The sequence below is a fragment of the Paralichthys olivaceus genome, chromosome 19, assembly GCF_024713975.1.
Source record: "Paralichthys olivaceus isolate ysfri-2021 chromosome 19, ASM2471397v2, whole genome shotgun sequence".
NCBI classification, from domain to species: domain Eukaryota; kingdom Metazoa; phylum Chordata; class Actinopteri; order Pleuronectiformes; family Paralichthyidae; genus Paralichthys; species Paralichthys olivaceus.
Window position 1 is genome coordinate 16201471 of NC_091111.1, and position 24472 is coordinate 16225942.

Below are 24472 nucleotides of genomic sequence, written 5' to 3' on the forward strand. Positions count from 1 at the left end.
GAACTGTTATGTTAAAAATTCATTTTTCAGGTGAGAAGGTAATATGGCCTCTGGGTATTACTAAATACACTGAAAATGTGCTTAGAGAGGCAAGAAAAAGTACGTGAACCTTTTAAACTGACCTGGTTTCATAAATGTGATCTGATCTTGATCATAACTGAAGACGAACTCATTGTGCTTTGCTAACAAATGTTTTAAAATCGCGTGTTTCATTAAGCATTGACAGCGCTGCTGGAAAGAGTCAGTGAACCCGACACTTCAGGGAGCTGCAGGTTCAGATCCACAGACCTGGGCTCTGGCTGGGTCTCTCCAGAAGACAGATTTTTATTGTTTGAAATCATTCAGTATAATTCTTAGTATATCTACTGCACCATTTCGAGTCCCGCTGCATCACCCAGCTTTAATCATTCACTCACAATGCTCCCTGCACTGCTGGGATGTTTGTATACATGATACACAGTCTGTATATAAAGATGGACGATATGACAGCTCCCCAAAATTGAAGCCAAATGGGAGCTGGCAGCAGTCTAGGTCATAAATCCCAACTTTCCCATTTTAGTAGATGGGACGTGGACCAAACTTAAAGGTCACGGGACCTCGATACTACGTCTCCATCCTCAGACAGGAAGTGGACGTGCGTAATCTTTTTATACGGCTGCTGCCGTTTCATCAATGCGCAATATTTTCCCAGCGGTGTCGTGGAGTGTCAACTCATTCTTTGAGAAGCAGCAGCAGCTTCCTCGTGCTCCACACAGCCGTGCACCATGATTTGCATATACAGTACATTAACAGTTTGATGGTGTGTATTTGTGTGGAAGCATGTGACTGCTGGAATGCATTGCTGTTTTTGTGTGTTCTGTTTTTTTTATCAGTTATTGCTTGAATAGGAACAGTTTTTATTTTATTTAATTTACCTTTGATTTTTTCTGTCATAAATTTTAATTTCTGCAATAAATCAGCCTCGGGCTATAGAAGGGAAAAGAAATTCACACACACAAACACACATACACATGAAGACAAATGTGTGTGTGTGTGTGTGTCTGAGTGAATTCCCTGGTGAGTCTGTGTGTGTGTGTGTGTGTGTGTGTGTGTGTGTGTGTGTGTGTGTGTGTGATTAGCCTGCAGTGTGTGCTCATATTGGGTGCCTCTCTGTGTTTCATGCATCGACAGCCCTGTTTGTCTAATTCCTTAAACATGAAAACTCGAGCAGTCGCCACCATCACACACTGATTTGTTTACAGACTCACAAATGAAGCATATCAACAGATTTGGTCGTAAAAAATACATGTGGTTGACTTTCGTCCTTCCTCTTATTTCTCTCTTCCAACTCTCTAAAAGTCCACACACACACACACACACACACAAAGCAACACAATAGTGGTGTGTGTGAACCCCTCAACCAGATTTACTGACTCTTTGTTTTTGTGTCTCCAGCCTGTGATGACGAGTGCTCGGGTCTGTTGATCAGCGATATGGACCGCCTGTATCGCATCATCACTGAGGTCACTCTGACCACGCCCCTCCCGCCACCTTACAAGATGCTGTACCGCTTCGAGAACATGACGGAGGAGCTCAAGGTAAAAAAATAAATCAGTCTCACTGGTTGGAAAGGATAATATTCAGATTCAGCTAAAGGAGACATATTCATCATTTTAATCTGTGTCATTACTTGAAAAGGTTTAAATGCTCGACTCATTTAAACTCTGTTCGTACACGAAAACAGTTTTTATTGTTTAACAATGTAAAGGACGTACGGAACTATGAGGGCAGCGACGGTGACATCGGTTGAAACGGGTGCATCTCTTCTCATTCATAATCCTGGCTCTAAAGGGCCGTTTCTTTATTTCACATCAATGTTAAACACACGATCAGTCTTTGGAAATACTCGCTTCTCAGCAACACTGTGTAAAAAGACCTCAGATTCGTTTTCTATTTTTTCAACCTGCACTAGTTAGACAAGCATTGTCATTAGCATTTCTTTATGAGTTTGTTTTCGAGTGTTAAAGACACTAAGATCTCTAAGTTCTTCTTTAATTACCTCCAAGAATAAATGTGCACAGTCGACAGGTTTCCGCTGCCGTTACACTTGATTAACACGTACCGTATTTCCATTGAACTGTGGCTGAATTGCAATTTCAGAAACAAATTTTTGCATTTAAATGATGTCATTACCATGTTGGCGTCAACATATTCACAATACATCGAGTTTTATCAGATGTGTTTTCTCTTCTTGCTCATCTTCTGTCTGGCTCTACTGCAGAGAAGCCTGGCGGTTCAAAAAGCCTATAGCCCGAGGCCAGAATGTGTCAGACGCTTCTCTCTGTAATTCCTCCATCGCTCTGTGTGTCTCTCCCCGCAGCACATGCTGTCGCCTCAGAAAGCTCCGGAGAGATTACTGCAACTGGCCGACTCCAACCTGGGATCACTGGTTGTTGAGATGGACCAGCTGCACAGCAGGGTACAGACGCTTTAAGTTTTTCCTCTTTGCTCGACTTAAGTCTCTGTCGTTGTCGTCCTCTCTCTTCTTGATCCTCCTTCCGCTGTCTGTCTGCAACATAATGAGATGGAGCAAATGTAGAGGGAGATTCTAGTTTAAGGCAACACTTATATTCAAAGAACAGTCCAGTCATTTCCACGATCATTGTAGTGGCAGCACACAAACAATACAAGCAGTTCTAAGTATGTTTGCTGACATGAAAGCAGCACAGAAAACAATCAGGCTATTTTTCAACCAAGTGGTAACTTACCTGTCCCCGAAGTCTACGTCCATTTTGTGTCCAACATGTGGATCAAGTGTCAGAACTTGTAGAAGAATCGTAATACAACATAGAAACCAGTTGAGGTAAACACAAGGGGAGACGATGCTGAATAATGGTAGGATTGTGAAACATGTAATTAGCACAACAAGCCCGTAAGTGAAATTATGAAAGTGTCTGAATCTATACATTAAATATAAAGTATCTAAGTATAAGAACTGGAGCTGGTCACAGGGGTTCACTTCAAATGTTGGATTATAAAGCAAGTAGTATTTTTCTTGCAAACAGCGTAAGTGTTATTTCTGTCTTCGCCTAACAAACATATTGAAAACATTTCCTTCCAGTTTTCTTCTAAACCATCGCGATCCTCCATGAGTTCATCGATGTTTAATGCAGTCTCCTTCACTGCCTCCGTTTGTGCATTGTTTCCTGTACTACCGGCGCCAACTGTCGATCAGGAGAATGACAACATCCACATACTTGTGTTCCCTGTTTGCGTTGTGAACTAAACCTCAGCATGATGCCTTTTAGGACCTTCATCATGTCTCTTGATGCTGGTCTTTTATTCCAGGACTACATTTCAATTAAATTATCACAGACATGTTTACACAAATTAGGAGCTTTTAGGGCCCCTGCAGCTCTGGAGTGTTTCTTCCCATTTGCTGCTAACAGACAAATATCAGCAGACACAGGATATGAATAGAATAACAGGCCTGATAGGCAAAAAAAGTGTTTGGGAAAGAGTGTTTTGAATAAATAATTTTCTTGTTTTTGTATTAAACCAATTCAGTAAACAGCTGAAAGCTTTTATACGTCTTTACCCTCACACAGAATCTACACAAACTTTTTTTTTGTTTTTCCTTTTACAGCCTTTAGAGTCACAGTCATGTCTCAAAGAAGAGTTAAACAAAACAGAAAAACACGGTTTGATGGAGGGAGTCTACAAGTGCCAAGCAGAGAAAAATAACAATCAGGCTGTCAAGCATCAGCCTTTTAGGGACCGGGGCTTTGACATTTGTTGACAGTGATGCTATCGCCCACACCCCCATCACGCAAACACACACAAACACACAACAGCTCAAATGACACAGTGTGGTTTTGTCAACAATAATTACCTGCTGTATGTGTGTTAAATGGTGTGTTTGTGTTTGTGTGTGAGGATGTGTTTTCAGGTCTGTCGTGCGTTTCTCATATTCCTCGTCCTGTGTGTCTGCGTGTGAGAGAGAGAGAGGTTGTGTTTTCTTTTAAATAATACACCCTTTGTATCTGTTTGTTGAAACACACACACACACACACTCAATAATATTGATTGTGTGTACGTACAGCCGTCATTGTCCGTCATCCTTTTTACATCCAACTACTCGCCCTCCGTCCTTTTCCTTCCCTTGTTAGAGAGAAATCAATATGTTCACTTATTAAACATTGTTTATTATTTCATTGCTGCTGTGTGTGTGTGTGTGTGTTTGTCTGTTTGTGCGTCCAGGCCACTAAGGTGTCTGCTGATGGAGAGCAGGTAGAGGATGACGCTGACAGGATTCATAAACGAGCTGAAGACCTGGAGCAGTTCATCAGGGACACGCTGCTGGGAGCTAAAGGTAACAGAAACCAACACCACCTTCTCGTCCATTAACAGCCTCCGTTCACTCTCCTGCCAACTGGGATCTGTGGATTTATCCGTCTGCTGCTTTACTGCTTTCATTTGTCATTAGAGTTCATTGCATTATATTACATCATATTAATTGTAAGGGATCCCTGTGGGAAACATGGGTTATTACATTAGAGGACAGTATGAGATATAAGAATATGAAGAGGTGAGTTAAGAAGCTAATGAAATGAATTACACCGACAGAACATATTAAAATCAGCAACTAAATGTGAGGTTTAGCGTTTTCAGAAGGACTATGATAAGAAGAAGAATATTATCAGGACCAGCGTCAGTGTTAGAGTCTGTTTTTAATCAATTCTGCCACACCCACCTTTCTGAAGGGGAGGACTCATCGGAGTGAGACGATCAGAATGTCTCGCTGCCTCCCTGTTATCTCACTAATGGAAATGTAGCTCAGACACAGTGGCTGATGGGCCAGATGTCAGTGCTCAGTGCCAGCTGCTCGGGCAAAGTGTTGCACGAACAATAGCAGGCTGCTGCGTCGCTACTTACCACAGTGATCAAGACTCACCCACCCACCCACCCACACAGTAAGGTGCAATGATGACGTTTGTTCCATTCTGCTCTGCAACCTGGTCGCAAGGTCACCACTGCCTCAAGGGGGCGTCAGAGAGGGTTTACAGAGAGGGACTGGACGGATAAACTAGTAAGGGTAGAGTATACAAGTATACAGAGGGTAGAATGTTCAGTACTCTCTCTCTCTCTCTCTCTTCATGTATAACCAGCAGGTCATTGTTCACTTCATCCTCAGAGCCGTGGTGCAGATGTTGAATCTCTACCCAGCGTCTGTGCCACCAGCTCCTGATGTGCTTTTCTTAGTCACAGTCTGGAGGAGCATTCAGTGCTTTGTGCAGTTTCCAGTCCATCAGTGTCCTTCCACGTGGGAACTAATGTTTTTTCCGTGTGTGAGATCTGTGCAGTTCTTTTGCTCGGGCCTCTTTTCACCGTCTTCGTCCTGCGGTGCCACCTCACAGGTCACTCTGACCATTTGTGTGACAGGATTGGCTCCGAGCTCCTCTTTATTCTACTCCTGTTTTTCAAGATCCACATCCTCACCTTGTTGCGGAGCTTTTATTTATAGCTTGTAACTTTCCATTCTGCTGGGCTCTATAAGGAATTCAATTTCAGGTGGAAAATTGGAAAAGAATTTGAGCTCAGTGTGGCTACAATACAGAAAAACTTTCATTACCATTTAGGTTTTTTATTCCGAGTCACAGTTCACCAAACGTTCACATCTTCATCTCCAAGCCCCGCCAGCTTTTTATTTCTTTAGAGTTATTTAAAGCTCAAGTGAAGTGGTTGAACCCGTCATGTAGAAATTTACTTTTACGTACCTCTCCAATGTTCTCCATGCAAAACTGTGCTGTTCAGTTAATTAGTTATTTTGATTAACGTTATGAATTTTTTATGACTTCTGGGATGAAAAGTAAGTTACCAAACCAACACATTCTGCCTGGCTGTGATGAAACTCTCCTCTTCTTGTTGCTGCTCGTAGCTCACTGGCCCTCTGCCTAATCACAGTGTGTGTGTATGTGAGTGTGTTTGTGTGTGTGTGTGAGTGTGTTTGTGTGTGTGTGAGAGAGAGAGAAGGAAAGAGAGACGGCGTGTCGTGGCTCACTGGATGATTGAGAGTAGCAATTAGAGACTTAATTAGTGGCTATCACACACACATACACACTGCATACACAAACACTGCTGCAGATGTGTGCGTGCACTCGCTCACACACACATAATGAGGCAAGAAAATACTGTACACACTTTCCTCAGCGTGCGCGCCCGTGTTTACTACATACCATAATATGAGTCCATCCACGTTTTAAGTGTTTAATTGGCTTTTAAATCCCACTGTGTAATTATATGGTTCTGACACACACACACACACACACACACACACACACACACACACACAGGCAGTCAGTCGTATCTCCATGACTTCAGAGGACATTAAATTGATTTAGGTTGTTTTCACACCTGACGGTCTGAACCGAGGTTCGTGTTTACGTTTGAATCCCTTTAGTTTGAGCTTCACATTCAAATTTTGCAGACGCACTAAAGAACCTAACATGACATATTTACATCCGGCTGTCATCAGCTGCATGCGCTGCGTCTTCTTAAACTGGTTTGTTGACATAAATCTTCTTCCTCTCGTCCTCTCGGAAAATAAGAAATACGTTTGGGTATTCTCATGTTTTTATTATTCAACTCCACTCGTCTTCTTCTTCTTCTGTCCAAAGGGTGGTGAACCTGCCTCATTCCCCTGTAGTTGATCTGAAAGTCTGGGTTTTCTTTTGGTTTGCTGGTCTCTCAGAAAATAAGTTTGCCTTTTGTCGAGCTGACTTTTCTTCTCCTATCATTTACAGTCAAACCAAATTTTTGTCTTTTGGTCCAATGCACCTTTTACACTGGTTGTTTTGGTTCGGACCAAACACCAAAGTCCAAAAGTCTGGACCAAACAATGCAGGAAGCGCTCTAAGAACAATTCCCCCACATGTAGATTAACCTTAACCACACCTATAGCTCAATAAACCTGACTTAAGTCTAACTTTAAAACATGTCTGACATTAAAATCGATTGATTTGCATAATGAGGCTTTTTGTCCACGTAACGTGGTCCCCACAACATGAGTAAATCCAAAACTACACACTCACCCTCTTAGAGATTCACGAACACACACACACACACACACACACACACACTGGCTGTACAGCTGTTCATTAGCATGATGGCTTTAGTTCTGTCTTGGCTCCAGTCACATCATGTTTACATTTATAATTAGAGGAAGTGCTGCACTGCCACAACTACACACACAAGCCTCCCCACCCACACACCTACACACACACACACACACACACACACTGTGTAAGTTTCAACTTGCTTTAATCATAACACGTTTACATTTCAAATGAGACAGCAGACACACACACACAAATTATGTGCTGCATACACATTTGCTCTATGGAGATGCACAACAAACTCTTTTTCCTCCTCTGTTTTGCTCTTTCATAGACACACACACACACACACACACACAGACACACACACCCCTCATTAAGCTCCAACACTCTGAGTATTATTCAAATGAGCCTTGCAGTGTTTAAGTGTGTTTCATCATTGATTGGTTTGAGATTTCACTGCTTTTAATTTGATAAAAGCAGAGCAAACATGAAGTCTGCCAAAAACACTGGCTTTGAATGGTGTTAAAACAGATTGTGTGTCTGTGTGTGTCTGTGTGTGTGTGTGTGTGTGTGTGTGTGTGTGTGTGTGTGTGTGTGTGTGTGTGTGTGTTTGTGTGCGTGGCCGACTCGCAGCGTGTGTCTGTGTTTTAATGAGTAAAGATCAAATGGTGTAATTTTTGTCTGTCTTTTTGAGCCATAGAGACGACACACACACACACACACACACACACACACACACACACACACACACACACACACACACACACACACACACACACACACACACACACACACACACACACACACACAGTGCCGTCACAGTATCAGTCCCCGTCACTTTTTTCACTTTACTCTCAGACAGTTAATTTTTAAATGTTAAAGCGAAGCACAGATTGACTATTTGACTTCATAACTTGTGGCTAATATATAAAAACAACTTAGTCCCCAACTGACCAAAGAGTCAATTAATTCTAACACAGAGTGTTAAAGGCATTTACACCCAGCGGTGCCACCAGGGTTATATTTTATACAGTATCCACAAGAACATGACAACCCAGCAAGCAAATGAACACACAAGAGACTGATTCCATTCATGTGCTTATTTTTGTACCTTTTTCTATTGGGGTTTAGTTCAGGGGCGTCCACAGAACTGGAACTGGTAGAACACACAATAAAATCATCACAGCAATGGAACATAAACATAAAGATAAAGATATGACAAGATGATACAAGTTGTCTCGCTGTGTTTGCGCAATGCACAAGCATTATTTCGATGTACTGGACTTTATTCATTATTTTGCTATTAATGAAAATTATATTTCGATAATTATTCATATTGTTTTCTCCTTTTTTGAACTATATTGACCTTGGCCCAGAGAAACTAATTCCAGATCAAAAAGCTTCATTTGTCATAACCAAGAATCTTAGTTAGTGAGACAGGCGGCAAGAATAAAACAACACATTCTCACACACATTGTTCAATTAAATAGAATCCACATGATCTGGAGTTGTCATGATTTCAAGATAAATAATGTACACAGCAGTCGACGCCTGTGTTCACACCTACGCTGCTCCACAGTTTTCATCATTTATGATCATGAACATTTTTGGTGGAAAAATATCCGTGAAGCTGGAATAGAGATTTTCTGTCAGAGCTTGTGCGATTGCATCAACTTGAAGTGAGTCCGTCCACCTGCAGTGTGCTCACCACAGTCTCTTTGTGCGTCTGTGTGTCCAGACCTGCAGTTGAAGGCCGCCGAGCTGAACCAGACTCTCTCACGCAGAGATGGAACTCCTGACAAAAGCCTGAAGGAGATGAAGGAGGAGATCCAGGCCATGTTAGCCGAGATGAGAAAACGACAGCTGGGAGTGAAAAAGACCATCGCAGAGGAGGAGATGGAGTATGTACACACACACACACACACACACACACACACACACACACACACGGGTCATGCCTCACCCGCCCACTCGCTACAGAAACAGACTTTGAGTAAACTTAGCGAACAGACCAGCCTTTGTTTCAGGCTCACACACAAACACTCACTTGCAAACACACACCTCTGAGCATGTTTAGCAAACCAGAGGCAATGAGGAGAGTAGAATATTTAAATCTCTTGATAGAGAGAGTGAAAATCTGCCGAGGTCAAAAAGTGTTTGGACAGAAAAGAGGAGCAAGGCATCGTTGTTATTGTTCACTTTCTGGGGTTTCCTGTTGAGTTTGGAGCTTTTTGTCTTGAAGGTTGTTTCCGTCTTGTTGACCATCTCTTTGCGTGGAACCACACTTTTTAAAACTCTGTTCTGTTGTATTGTTTTGTTCTTTTGAATGTAAAATTGTTTTTCGCTCATACCTGCATGCTGATGCTTTCACTTTGTGCCTTCGTCCCTGAAGGGATTTACTCCCACTTCTCCGTGTTCTTACCAGTTGTTCTGCAGGGCGTTTCCCCTCGAGACTTTTCCTTTCCATGAATTCTCACAATGAGAGAACGAAACAAGAGCAGACAGGAGGAATATGCATATAATTCATCTCAATAAATCTAAGTGTAAATAACACTGCAGGAAGTTTCAACTGCATGTTCTGGAACAAACAGTACCGACGAGCTAAAACCTCAAAATGCCACTGCACCGATATGTTTGCAATGTTTTTCTCTCCAGCTTCCGCTGATGTTCATTGTTTCTTAAATCTCATTTATTTCACATTTTAAACGCATATCCTACATTTTTTTTAATTGTTGTGTTGACTTTTTTATAACTGGCTTTAGCAACTTACTTAAATGTAGTTGTTTGTGTTTGTTCCACAACAGTTTTGAATACGTCAAAGTCAAAGTCACATTGTCAAAGTCACAGGGGCGGCTGTGGCTCAGGGGGTAGAGCGGCTGTCATCTAGGTCGGCAATTCAATCCCAATCTCCCCCATCTATGCCAAAGTGTCCTTGGACAAGATGCTGACCCCTGAATTGCCCCTGATGGAAAGGTGCTGCCCATGTGTGAATGGATCGATACACTGTCGTCTGTGAAACCTGATTCTAGTTGGGTTAAAAAACTAATTTCACGTCATTCAGGACTAAAAACTAACTCCATGAAAAACCTTTAAAACAGCACAACACACAACACTGTTTGCAAAATGCTAAGATGTGATGTCTGCTGTTTGAAAGAGGGATAGATCATATAAGCTAATTTAATTTCTTGAATCCTCGATGATTTCTGAATGAATTCTTTCTCCTTATTGGCACAGCAGACATCAGGAGTAAACACTCTCACTGTCTCACAATATCTTATTGCTTCATGTCCTGCAGCCACGATTCTCTCTGCCGATGCTTTAACAAAGTTTCTCACTTCGTCTCTCTCTCTCAAGGCATTTTGAGGAAATTAGTAATCCGCCCTCTGCGTGCCGTCTCTGTCCTCCTCTGTCTCTGTCTGTCTGTCTCTCTCAGCAGTAAATATTGACGAGGTCGATGAGTTGATTAAAAGTTTTGCCGTCGGGGCAGAAAACATAAAGATACAGAGAACGTGCGGGGGAAGGAAAGTCACGGAGGTAAAGGAGGAGAAAAGCCGACAGAGAGTCGCAGTGGGAGAGAACAAGAGGAAGAGAAAGAGACATTGTCACTTGTCTGCGCTTGATTATTTGAGCTGTGGGAAAAAAACAAGAATCAACAAAAGTGATGCTTCGGCAAAACTGACAAATCTGGCACAAAGATTTAAAGTAGTTTCAGTAGTTGGTTGGAAAACTCAGCACACATGCTGCAAATGTGCATTGTCATTCACAGAGTGTTTTGCTATGTCCTGTAACGTTGTAATAATCAGCTGAGTAATGTTTAGACAGAGTTTCTATTTAAGTTTTATGCTTGATTATATTCTTTTTCCTGCTTTCTTCATTTTCCCCCCACAGGGTTCATTAAATTTTCATCAAATCTGATCATTACCTCGCACAACTGTGTGAAACTGTCCTCTGAGTGATGTCAACTGAAGGACACTGGGTATTTGTTGTTTTAATTAATGCTGAAGGTGAAAAAAAAAAAACCGAGTCTCATTAAGCATATGATTATTAAACTGTTTAAAATATTTCCAAAGTGAGAAGGCTTTGTGAAAAAAAGATGTCAAAGCGCAGTGTAATGAGAACACTGTCGACTAAACGGCTGCTTTGCAAACCTTTAATGGGGCGACTCAAATAAAGGAAAGCTCGTGAAGGCAGATGATTTGAATCCAGAATCATTTCCAGAACCGCAGCATATACAGTACTTAAAGACTAGTTTATATTAGCACAGGTCTGTTTCATCCAGGCACGTCAGAAGGTACAAGTATTCAGAAGTTGTTTTTGAAGCAGTTTGAAGTTCGTGCCTAACGTTATCTACAGTCACATTTCTACACTTTATCAGGCTTCACAGAAAACACACCAACACTGAACGGTGAAACATTTATCCACACATTTATAAATGTTTCCATTTATGTGCCAAGTATTGTAGTTTAGTTTTTTTGTCACTCTTTCTGAGGACAGAGGACGTCGCACCTTGTTCAGCCCCAAGAGGCAAATTGTGATTCCTGAATATCGGCTTCACGTGTAAAATGAGTTTGATTGATTTATCACTCGAGAAAATGAAAGAACATTAACATTTATTTGTTATTGATTTGTTAATTTAACCTTTTGCTGCACAGTTCCAGACACACACACACACACACACACACACAGAGGGTGCTCATGTCTGCAGTGGTTGGGTTTTAATTGTCCTTCAGTGACTCGTTCTCTGCCACTTCTCTCCGTCGCTGTTTTTCGAACACAGCGTGTTACCGCCGTGTACATTAGCACATATTGGATCGCCCTTCCATCCAATCACATGCAAACACGCACGCATTAGCTCGGGTGCTATTTGAAATGTTTTTCTACTGCCACAATTTAATCTAACTCAGCCTGAGGGGTCAATAGAGGAAAATCGGCAATTTCATTCCTGCATTTCAACGTTCAGTCATATAGAGCGATTATTGTCTTTGCACTCTCAGAGGCTCTGTCACGCATCACAATCACTCTGCTCTTCTCTCCTCTGTGAAATGTTGCATTGACTTAAACTGACTTACTTCACCAAAATAATATAAATATTTCCTCTTGTCCTTCCAGCCTTGCAGAGGAGTTGTATCAGAAAGTCAAGAGAATGTTTGGCGACCCCCATCAGGCCACAGAAGACCTGAAAGCCGAGGTAATCAGAGCTTCTCATCCTGACTCTTCAGTCGTCAGTGTTTCCTGAATGAGTGACGTGACCTCGATGCTCCCTGATCTGCCTCCTCAGATAAAAGCGAAGCTCTCAGACCACGAGGGGAAGCTGCAGGAAGCTGAGGACCTGCTCCGCACCGCCCAGGGGAAGACTAGACAGGCCGGCTCTCTGGCTGAACAGAACCTAGCTAACCTCACAGCACTCGAGGTATCACATCAGGTCCCACAGAGTTAAAACGTCCATTTGAGTTTCACTTTAATTTGCTTGAACACTGACTTTTTATTCTCATGGTCACTGTTAAATATTAAATAAACAAGTGATTTACTATTTACATACACAGACATCATATCAGGTTTTTACTGTGAGAGGCAACGTTCTGTCTCTTATGTTTTATTCTACTCTTTTATTAACTTTGATTTCTAAAATATATAAATACTCATGTACCCACATCCCAAAAATATTAAATCTATATGGGAAAACATATTCTCTCTCTTTTAACTTGTTCTTTTCATTCTATACAGCATTTAAAACAACCTGAGATGACGTAAGTGCTGTGTCATATAAACGGGAGGCGATTTACAATTAAACAAAAACTTGAAATGGAAATAAAGGCCTAAATATAATTAAAAAGTTACAAACACTTTAAAAACAGGACCACAGAACTGTAGAGCCAAAAATCTTTACATGAATATAATCACTTTACAATAGTTTTAGCAAACACTGTTATTAATATTAGTTTTTATTTAGATTTCTTAAAATCGAAAAGTCCTAAAACTTCTCAGTAATGTATTCATCCAGACAAGACTTATTATTTTCTTCCTAAGCCGTTTTTTTTGTTTATGATTCATCATAGAGAAAAGCTCAGAGGCAGCACAGATTCCTAACAGAGCAAAACAACAAGCGTTTATCAGGACGATTATTATACTTGGCCTCGAGGAAGGATTCTGATCGCACACAGACACAAAGTACACTCTCTCTATTTCTCCTAATATCTTCCCTTGTTTCTCTTTGACCCTGCAGACTTTTACTTTAAAGACAGAAGCTTTATGCGGAGAAGAAAGTGGAACACACACACACACACACACACACACGACACAGAGGGTTTATACTAAGTTTACTCATTATGAAGTCAAATCACTCACATCATTACATTTCAACTCCACTGAACTAAAAACACTGGAAAACTCTCTGTTGTGACAATTGTCTCTCTCTCATGTGACATTTTCGATGAATCAACGATGAATTAATAGAAAATAAATAATCATCAGATTAATTGATGGTTAAAAACTCATTAGCTGCGGCCCTAATGTTCAGGCTGCTCATCTCTTGTGTTGCAGAGGAAGCGCTCTGCAGTCACTGCAGTGAAACAGGAGGCGCAGGAGATCCTCGGACAAGGAGAGCGTCTACTGGATGAAGCGAACCAGCTTTCTGACAACATCAACAGAGAGATAGAGGTACGACCAGTGACAATCCTCAAGAACCAGTGTAACTCGATAAAACCTCTACTGTTGGATTTTGTGTCTTTTAGCATCAGTGACACAAACAGTAGTTTTTGCTAGTTAGCCCTTTTTCCCACAGCACCCGATCAGTGTCTGTTTTTTTTTTTTTCCCCTGACCCTGCAGGACTTGGAGGAGATGGAGCGAGACCTGGGTCCTCTCCACAATCGGCTCGGCGATGAAGTCGATCGTCTCACCGGTGGTTTGACTGACAGCCTGGCTCACCACGTGCACGAGGCAGAGGAACACGCCAAGCAGCTGAATGAATCTGCTGCCATTTTGGACAGGTAGATATAAACACAGAGTATGTCTACACAAAGATAAAGTATATAGAGTCTGAATAAGACCAAAACTAGTGTATAAATCAAGTCTGTGTACATACATTTACATGATATATGATGTTTTCTCTTTGATTTCAGTTCACTAATTTGATTGGACCCGTTTTTGCATTTTTTAAACCATAAAAATAAACTTGTGTATAACTCATCAACCACACGTTAACATCCTGTCCTCTCTCTCTCGTCCTCTCTCTCCATCGTTCACAGTATTTTGGCCGACGCCAAAAATCTCTCTTTCAACGCGACAGCTGCCTTCAAGGCCTACAGCAACATAAAAGCAAACGTGGATGCAGCAGAGAAAGAGGCGAAGGCGGCCAGACAGAGGGCGAGTGAGGCTCTGGCACTGGTGAGAAGATTTGCACTCACAGAAATACAGTTATTGTTTCTTCTATTGAGTCTAAAAAGCTGCTTCCTTCAGGGATTAACAAAGTGTCCTGCAGGTAATTACATAGACAGAATATAAAGATGGACAACGTGAGTCTCTACAGTGAAGCCAAATCTTCAGGATTGCCTCCTGGTGGTTGGCTGCAGTATAGGTCATAAACCTTGCCTCCTCCGTGTAAGCGGATGGAGACATGGACCAAACTAAAAAGTTAAAAAAATTAATTTTTCCCAAACGTCTCCTCTGTTATTGTTGTTGTTATCACATTGATTTATTTTGAAATGTCTTTATTTCCAGTCTATGATGTGATAGGATAAAAACATCCTGTCATCTTTTGTTCATATGTTCCTCTACATTACTCTGGGTACCTTTATACTGCATGTAATACACCCCCCAATACAGGAAGTGGTGTATGTGTGTGAGTGTGTGTGTGTTGCTTGCAGTAACAGTAATGTAAGCTTGTGCTCTCCATTAGTCACGGCTGAGAGATCAAAGCTCTTCTCTGTCCGTCTCTTTTCCTTCATTTTCCACCTTTCATTACCACACACACACACACACACACACACACACACACACACACACACACACACACACACACACACACACACACACACACACCTGAAATCTCCCGTTCCCCCACTCTTTCTTTCCTTCTGTTCTCTTCTGTGTTCACATCCCTTTTCTTTTTTGTTCATTCTCAATTTCTTTGCTTTTTTCTTCATCACATCCCTTATTTTAATTTCCCCTCTAATCTGTAATGTTTCATTTTCCCCTCTTCTCTTTTTTTAAACTTATTTTCTGTGTTCAGTTTCCTTCATTTGTGATTTTTCCGCCAATATTTTAAGTTTTTTCTGTCTGAGTCCGAGGTCTAGTACAGAAAAGTACTGAAGTACTTAGTACTGAAGGTGGGCTCCGTCTGTACTAATTCATGTATCCCTGATCGACTGGTACCACCCACGTGGTGTTTGGTGCGTGTGTGTGTGTGTGTGTGTATTCAGGCTTTAGGTCCAGAGGTCCCAATGAAGGAAGCAGCTCAAGGAGCCCTTCAGAAGAGTGAGAGACTGTTAAACCAAGCTAAACAACTGCAGAATGATGTCACAGGTAACCACAAGTACAAGTGTAATATATGTTTCATACAAACGTGTGTATTGTAAATATGAGGACACAGTTCAGCTGCTGATTGTTGTTCAAAGAGCTTCAGTCCTGCAGTAATATTATTCAAATGATCATTTACATTCTACAGCCGATTCATTGGTTTGTTAAATATTATGGACTGATGTTCACCTTTTACAGACATATTGGTATCAGCATTTATAAATGTTATCTTACAGAATATTTCACACTTTATTTTCTTCTTTCAAGTTCTATATACTCGATGGTATTTGGATTATTTGTGATGAGGTTTTAAGGGTAAACTGTAAAATATCAAATCTCAATTCCATTTCTTTGTCATAAGGGTTTGATTAGTGCCATTTTTCCTTTTTTAATTTATATCAGCCGTTATATCTGTATTGGAAATGTTTTACCCCCTAATGTGTCGGTATTAGCGTCTGCCCCCAAACATCCATATTAATCAGGCTCGAGTAAGTCTCGATTAATTTATTTGAACGAGTTTATCAGTCGTCACTTTCACTTTTCTTCTGCACCAATTACTGTCTGTCACTGCTCCTCTTCAGGGAGGTGAGGGAAGTGATTAGCAGGCAGCTTCAAATCAAACCATCACCATCATTTACCGTGTGTGTCTGTGCATGTGTGCGCGTGCGTGCTTGTGCAGAGAATGCAGATAGTGTCTCCGGGCTGAAGGACAGAGTCAAAGCAGCAAGAGACAAAACAAAAGACCTGCTCAGAGCTGTCAATGGAACCATGGAAACGCTCAACGCTATACCAAACGGTACGACTGCATCCACGAATACACAGTGTGTGTGTGAGTGAGTGAGTGTGTTGTGTGTTCATGGGAAGGATATAAACAGAGAGTGGATCAATAGTGGGCAGATAGAGGTCAGTTCTCTGGGAAACTCAACTTGACACGCCAGCACTGTGATACACACACAGACGCACAGAAATACACTCAGCTGCATTTGGATCAACATACAGATATAAAAGTAAAATTTAGTTACTGCTAATTGTAAATGTAGGAGAGCCAGAGGTTAAACACACCACGTGAGCAGTGTGAGTTCTGATCCGTGTGTGTGAGCTCATACTAACACAATAATAAGAACATGATGCGGTGGGTCGGATTACCACAGACCGCACAAGATCATCAGCGAGGATTTCACAGGATTTACCAAACCTGATAACACAATCAGAGGTGATGTTCAGCAGCGATTATCCACCAGTGTGAGGGTTTACAGCTGCAGTTCTGCCCCTGAAATATTAGTTACCCATTACATCACAACATGTTTGGTATTTATGGCCGTACATCGATCTGCAGGACAAATCCTGTGGATCAAAACCCAGAGGTTGCTGAGGTTTCAGTGGAAAGAAGAAACCGACCTGCACGACCTATAATACAAAGAGTCAGCAGGATAATCCTGTTTATACAACAGCTCGACGACACGTCAGACAAAATGGAAAATTGCCCACACTTCATATTAATATTTCAAGTAATGATTTGGTGCTAATCTGCATTCGGTTGTTGTTACACAGAAAAATAATGCGGTTCATCTTTTTGCAGTTAAATGATTGATACAAAATTGTACTTTAAAATTCAGGGCCTGAAAAGCAAAATGTATTTATTTTACAATGTTCGGTGAGTAGCAGCTTTGTGTCTCGATGTTGTGTCAGTTAAAAAATAACTTTAAATAAAGCTCATATAGTCAGTGCATCTAAATCTGGTCTGGAATCTGTTTATCAGCTTTAAACCAAACTGCCAAACAAAGCAGAAGCAACAAATAAGTGGTGTCACATGGATAAACTCCACTTATTAAAACACCACGTCCATCATGTTGACTGAACACTACTCGTTTTTTAATAGCATATCATTAGTGGCACTATCCAGGCTTAATAATACCATGTCACTGATTAATGTGTGTAGTTTGGAATGCTTGGTTTTCTATATTAGTGTTATTATTTTCCTTAACAGACACAGCAGCTAAGCTAGCGGCCACAAAGGCTGTAGCAGCTGATGCTAATGCCACAGCCATAGATGTCCTTGAGCGCCTCGGGGATTTGAACCTGCGGATCCATGGCCTGCAGGGGAACTACAGCGAGCTGGAGGACACTGTGAATGCAGCCAATCAGATGATCCAGGACCCCGAGAAAAACAGTAAAGTGCTTTTTATTTCGTAGCAACATGACGATGAAATAAATCAGAATCAGAATCAGAATCAGAATTCTTTTATTTGCCAAGTATGTTTGCACATACAGGAAATTGCCTTGGTGTACGAATACGAATATTAATAAAAGCTAGTGACGATTTCTGTCTGTAAGAATGAGAAATGCTTGATGCTTGTTATGCCTTCGCGCTGGAGACAACCAGTAGCCAGTTGTATTATGTCTCCAGGTTGTCCCTCCGACCAACGATATGTCGAAAACTATTTGAGGGAATTTCTTCGATTGTGGTCAAAGATCAAACTCACTGTGGCCTGTCAGTGAATCTGCCTTTAGGGAATCTCTCCAAATCCTGACCTGTTGTCACTCAAACAAGAACTGATGAGTGGCCAGAGTTCAAAGGTCACCATGGAAATAAATGAATGTAGACTGAATCTGCGCTGGTTGGCGGAGGCATACAACCACAGGACGATAATAGAGTTTATCTAGTTTATTATTAATAAATTCTGCCTCGTGTTTGGGGGAAAAAAGGAACCGCAACCTACGGTTTGAATACAGATGAAAATGAAAACAAGAGATGGAAGTTAATTAAGTATTTTCAGTAGCAGTCTGTCAATAATCGAATCCTCAATCTAAAGATAATCCTGCTTTATATTAATTTTCTCTCAGCAACATAAATTCATTATTCATGATTACTTACAAATCTGATAATTTTTTTCCCTCTGTCTCTCTTTTTTTCAATCCCCACAGCCATCAGTATGTATACTTCACTTATCTCAATATAAATTATTTATCAGAGGTGGTGAACCAATAAAATGTTGTGATTACAAGTAGTTAATGTTAACTCCCATGTTTCTTCACGTTCAGGCTTAACTTAGCTGAGACTGAAAATCCTCATTCAGACACAATTTAAGTTTGTTTTTCAGTTGAGTCAACATGATCTGAGTTCAACAACAGTATTGGAGCACCACCCATTCATTTGATGGCCATCTCTGATATCTATCTAGTAATTTCTTCTAATAATCCGTCGGCTCTGCCCTGCTAGAGCATGAGAGCTCTGCAACCTGCAAAGCATGGAGCTTCTTTCTCTTTCTTTCTGTCTTTATTATTCCTTTCTTTTTTCAGTTTCAAGCTTTTACAATATATAATCATAAAAAAGTGTAGAAGCAGTTTTCTTTGAATGCTGAGCTGCACTAATGGTTCATCTCTCTCCGGCTTCTCCATTGTTCTTGCTCCTCCACCATATTTCTCCTCTTCTGAGTAATATCAACGATCTTTCCAGCTGCCATTGTTATTTGTCATCCTCTCCACGCTCTTCACACGCTCGCTCTCTCAGCTGTAATATACCGTACGCTGGTAATGGCAGCCGCCACTGTGCCGCTCCGTGTCACTGCTGCACTTTATCTCTCTGCACTCTCAGTCCATGCTGCAGGAGCTAAAGTGAAGGATCTGGAGGACGAGGCTGATAGGCTGTTGGAGAAGCTGCAGCCAATCAAACAGCTGCAGGACAACTTGAAGCGAAACATCTCACAAATCAAGGAGCTGATCAACCAGGCCAGGAAGCAGGCTAACTCAGTGAGTGGTCAACACACAATCCGAGCACATTTAAGGGAAGTTTATAAATATGTCTTTAGTGACTTTTGTTTTATTTTATTTCGGTGTCGTCCTAAAATAATTCAATCGTAAATCTACGTCTTTGCGTGGAAACTTTCATTCTCTCTTTCTCCAGATCAAAGTGTCGGTGTCGTCAGGCGGCGACTGTCTCCGTAGTTACCGTCCTGAAATCAGGAAAGGGAGGTACAACACCATCATCCTTCACGTTAAAACCACCACTCCTGACAACCTGCTCTTCTACCTGGGATCAGCCAAATATGTAAGTATAATACTTCAGGGGTTTAGGCTACAGCACAACAAGCAAGGATGCACAGGCATAGTCTCGGCTAGATTGTTACTCTGCATCTATGTTTGTTCTTTCACATGGACACATACTGACTCAGGATTCATTAAAAACTCAAATCTAATTAATCAAAACACAGCAGGTAGCTGCCTTCCGTGAATTACGGAAACAAAACCCTTAACTTACTTGTTCATTATCGTGTTAACACCTATAGCTACATGCCTTTCATCATAATAATGCACGGCTGTGTATTAACACTCATTAGCTGTTTTTGGATATAAACTATATTCGCAGTTTATATGGCTTTTGTATTATTGATGAAAAATCCAGGTGACAGTTTTTCGATTTGTTAAATGTTCCATATTAAAACATTAATCATATTTAATATAATGTCGAGCTGCTGTTTACTGTGGAGCATTTATCACACTTGGATGTGCCAATGTACACACACTCACACACACACACAAACACACACACACACAAAGCCTTGTTAAACTGTTTGTGTTGGGACTCCTCATACTTCCTCTAAACCTTTAACCTAACCATCATAGTAATGTGAGCTTCACACCATGAACACAGTAACACACAGACACATGGCTTTATTATTCATATCAAATCCTTCACAGAGAGAATTAGTGAGAGACACACCAAAACACACACACACACACACACACACACACACACACACACACACACCTCCATGTTCAAGACTTCCCAGTCAGACGAAGCAGAGCAGTGATTTCTCAGGGGAAATCAGGCTAAAGCAGATAGCAACATAAACTTGTTGTTAATTGCTGCTGCTCTTTAGGACACACACACACACACACACACACACACACACATCATATCACATATACACGCTCTGGGATTATCAGTGGTACCTGTAACCAGCAGTGTACAGAGCTTTTAGGGGAGTTCGCGAGTCTGCGTCAAGAAATATTAATTACTGTCATATTAGACAAATCACTCTGGGAGCAGGTGTGTGTCTGTGTGTGTGTCCTTCTGCATGTTTACTATATGTGCGTGCGTGTGTGTGTGCACATCTAACATGTCATTAACAGTGTGTAATGCTAGTTGGATGATGCTGCCCTGTGATCTGTGCTCATGAATAATAACCATCACCCTGGAGAGAGCGCAGAGATAAGTGTGTATACCTGTTTGTGTATGTGTGTGTCATTTGCGTCTTCAAATGTGACTCCCTAATAATCTCTAATTGTGCATAATGCTATATGAATAATAATAATGCTGCCCGAGTGCGTTCTTCAGAGACGGCAGCGAGATTAGAGCATATGCTCAAAATTCTCTTATTAATTTCTTTTTGGCTCATACATAAATAATAAGATCATTAATCAAAATACAGCAAGATTCTGTGAAAATCCACTTTCAGAGACAGATGGAGAAAACTTCCGCCTTTGTACCCTCAGAATAGATCAGAGCTGGGTGTGAAATCGCTCCACTGTTCACTACTCCCACCATTACACGTACTCGATAAGGTTATCTGTGGTGAGCAGTAAATGGAGAACACTTAGTAATCACTTCAAGGTTGTTGCAAAACTCATTTAAGTGGGTTTACTCTTTACCGACAGAAAGTTATTCTGTGTAAAGCCTTGTAACGTTTAATTAAAGGAACGTTTACGAGGTTGTGTTTTCATGAGTTGGCAGCATTACGAAATATCTACTATTATTCTATGCAGGTGCAGATTCAGATCAGGGGCCGATTCAGGATTTGTTTTCTCACGAAAAAAAAAAGCAGCAACAAATATATATGATTTTAAAGTGACCAAACAGCCAAATTAGAAAGTGCCCTTCTACTTGTTTGTGTTTTTGTCCTTTGGCGTGTTTTTGTGCCATAATATGGAAAAAAGGGTCAATAAATATATTAAAAAACCTTATTTTCTGCAAAAGGTAGTTTGATTCTGTGGACACGGTATTTTTTTTAAGCAGAATCCTGTTTTTTAGAAAACGGTTACGCTGCTGCCATGTGGCCCTGTGAGGAAAATCCATTGCCTTACTTACATATCTAAGTAGAAATAATCTGCCTTCTGGACACAGAGAATCTGAATTTAAATAATATTTACACACCGGCTCTCCCCCTGCGTCTCTGTCTCTCCGCCTCTCCTGTTGGATTCAGCTTGTTTACTGATGACCAGAAAATATAGAGCAGGATTTCACATTTTAAAGAAACAGTTTTTACTCTGTATTTCATCTCTGTGTGTTGCAGGTTGATTTCTTGGCCTTGGAGATGCGTAAGGGGAAGGTGAATTTCCTTTGGGACGTGGGTTCAGGTGTGGGGAGGGTCGAATATCCCCATCACACCATCCATGATGGGAACTGGCACAGAATAGAGGCGTCTCGGTAAGAAGCGTGCACACTCATACATATGTAGAACGTGCACGTGCTTCTTTGTGGCTTGTACATAGTGTGATGATGCACATATATTCAGAAATACACAAACAGGTACATGCAAATATATAGCACTTATCTACTGGCTCCATTCTAGGGTCTATTACTGTAGATGTACAGTATAAAATATACACATTCAGTACTCACAAAGCACATGGCTGTACTGAATGTGTAGATTTTTTCGTGTGTGTGTCTGAGCTTTTGAGCAGCGTTTTACATTTTCATTATTTTTGTATTTTGATGTGATGAAATTCAAATGATTGAACCTTTAACCCATAAGAGTTTAAATACAGCAGTGTCAGAAAGGGAACGAGGTCTAAGACATTTGATCTCCACTGTATTTAAATAACAAAATCAACTTTTTTTTTTGTCGTTTTGTGTCGTTGAGGTCAGGGAGCGGCTTTAATCACTGACAGACGGATATCAAATATATCACAGACTGATATCTTTTGTTTTTCTCACTCTCACTTCGACCCTAATGAAATCAACAACAGCCAATTGTACCAGCAAAAGTAAACAAACCCACAAACCACAGGACATCATTCATATCCATTCCATCCATATTGCAGAAGGAAAAACGTCGCTTCACATGGGAAATCAAGAGTTTGCAGCCTTGTCAGCCCGTGGCACATCATTACATAGATACAGTGTGATCCAACACTTCCACGTTTTCTCCCTGAAAGCTGACATGGAGCTTTATAGACCATCCAACACAAGACCCATTCACACCGAGCAGACACCCCACCTGCAGCATGCATTTCCATCCCAGAGATTTCCCAGTGGTGTTTTCCGTTGGGATCACACAGGCTATCAGTCTTAAAAATGTTCCCCTGCAGAAACGGAACAGAAATGCGGTTCCTTGCTTTGCTTTGAAAACAAACTCCTAGGTGGGAGATTAATCTCGTTGCACAGCTCAGAGGTTCCCCCTCTACAAAATGGTTCCACGTTGTGTTTCTATCATTCATCATCGCAGAGAGTTCATTAAAACTGATTCCAAGTGCCTCTAACTTCTTGGGTCGGTGTGAATTTCTTCCAGGAAATGCAGAATCGTAAACAAAATAACATCAAACCCACTCTCTCTTCCTCCTCATCTCCAGTAATGGCTTGAATGGTACCATATCAGTGTTCCCTCTGGAAGGCTCCATGGCTGGTATGATGCCCACGCCGGCAAGTGCCAACTCGCCTACAGCCTACACCATCTTGGACGTGGACCAGAACGCCTACCTGTTTGTGGGAGGAATACTCGGCACCGTCAAGGTATCCGTCCGTCTCTGTGTTTGTGTACATCATGAACCCGTCTGTCTGTTTTTCTCATTATTATTTTTTTTCCCAGAGAGCAGATGCAGTGAGAACGTCAACATTCACAGGCTGCATGGGGGAGACCTTCCTGGATGGTAAACCCATCGGACTGTGGAACTACAGAGACAGACAGGGAGACTGTAAAGGATGTGCTGTCAGGTATTATTATCCACATAGTTTTATTATTTTTCATAAATTGTAATATGCTAATATTTTGTTTAATTCTACCTTACATTGTGTTGTAACAAAATAATTATTCCATCTGTCTTTTCTGTCAATGCTCAAGAGGCTTCATCATCATCGTCGTCATCTTTGCTTCTTTACATTTTTTTGTGACGTTTGAAATGTATCTTTGTTTCAACAGCCCCCAGCGCTCTGATGGGGAGGGTATAGTGCAGCTGGATGGCGAGGGCTACGCCGCGGTGGGACGACCCACCAGGTGGAACCCCAACGTTTCCTCCGTCACCTTCAAGTTTCGCACTTTCTCCTCTGAAGCTCTGCTCATGTATCTGGCTACGGAAGATATGGTACGTAAGAAACTAAGAGAAAGGTTGTGAAACTCAAAGGTTAGTCAGGATTAAAACCCCAAGAAGAAAATGAACCGATAACAAGTGAAGACTTTGCCGTGCCGAGGTCACCTTTCTTTGTATTAAATCATTAATCCATCAACTGAAAACCTTACAAAGTCAGGAAGAAAAGATAAAAACCTTTTTATTACATTATTGTTGTACTTTGCAGGAATTTGCAGGTTTTATGTTTCATGTTTTTCTTGTCTTTACAAAGTCGGTGCCTCACAGCCCATTTTCTCTGTCTCTGTACAGAAGGACTTCATGTCCCTGGAGCTCTCAGAGGGCAAAGTGAAGGTGAACTTTGACCTGGGCTCAGGGGTCGGCAGTGCCGTATCAGCCAGCCGCCACAATGACGGAAGCTGGAAATCCCTCACCATGTCCAGGAACAAGAAACAAGGTGCGGACGTCGCTGCAAACAGCAAATGAACGATCAGATACTGAAGCCGTGATGTTAGAGGAGGAGGAGACGAAACATGCATCTGATCGTTGTGTTCCTGATTCTGTGTCTTTGACTGTT

The 24472-nt window shown here is 41.3% G+C and overlaps 1 protein-coding gene across 9 annotated transcripts in view; it reads left to right on the forward strand.

The window, feature by feature from the left end:
- lama2 (laminin, alpha 2) overlaps positions 1-24472 on the forward strand; it is a 128598-nt gene that overhangs the window by 86036 nt on the left and 18090 nt on the right. For all 9 annotated transcript variants that reach the window (XM_069514740.1, XM_069514742.1, XM_069514741.1 and 6 more), the window contains 19 exons: positions 1435-1577; positions 2360-2458; positions 4240-4351; positions 8836-8998; positions 12207-12285; positions 12376-12507; positions 13638-13754; positions 13924-14084; positions 14343-14481; positions 15516-15618; positions 16292-16408; positions 17600-17782; positions 19208-19362; positions 19517-19660; positions 21906-22039; positions 23185-23344; positions 23421-23545; positions 23751-23913; positions 24208-24352. In XM_069514740.1, coding sequence (XP_069370841.1) covers positions 1435-1577; positions 2360-2458; positions 4240-4351; positions 8836-8998; positions 12207-12285; positions 12376-12507; positions 13638-13754; positions 13924-14084; positions 14343-14481; positions 15516-15618; positions 16292-16408; positions 17600-17782; positions 19208-19362; positions 19517-19660; positions 21906-22039; positions 23185-23344; positions 23421-23545; positions 23751-23913; positions 24208-24352 — 2574 coding nt within the window. The remainder of the gene's footprint in view (positions 1-1434; positions 1578-2359; positions 2459-4239; positions 4352-8835; positions 8999-12206; positions 12286-12375; positions 12508-13637; positions 13755-13923; positions 14085-14342; positions 14482-15515; positions 15619-16291; positions 16409-17599; positions 17783-19207; positions 19363-19516; positions 19661-21905; positions 22040-23184; positions 23345-23420; positions 23546-23750; positions 23914-24207; positions 24353-24472) is intronic.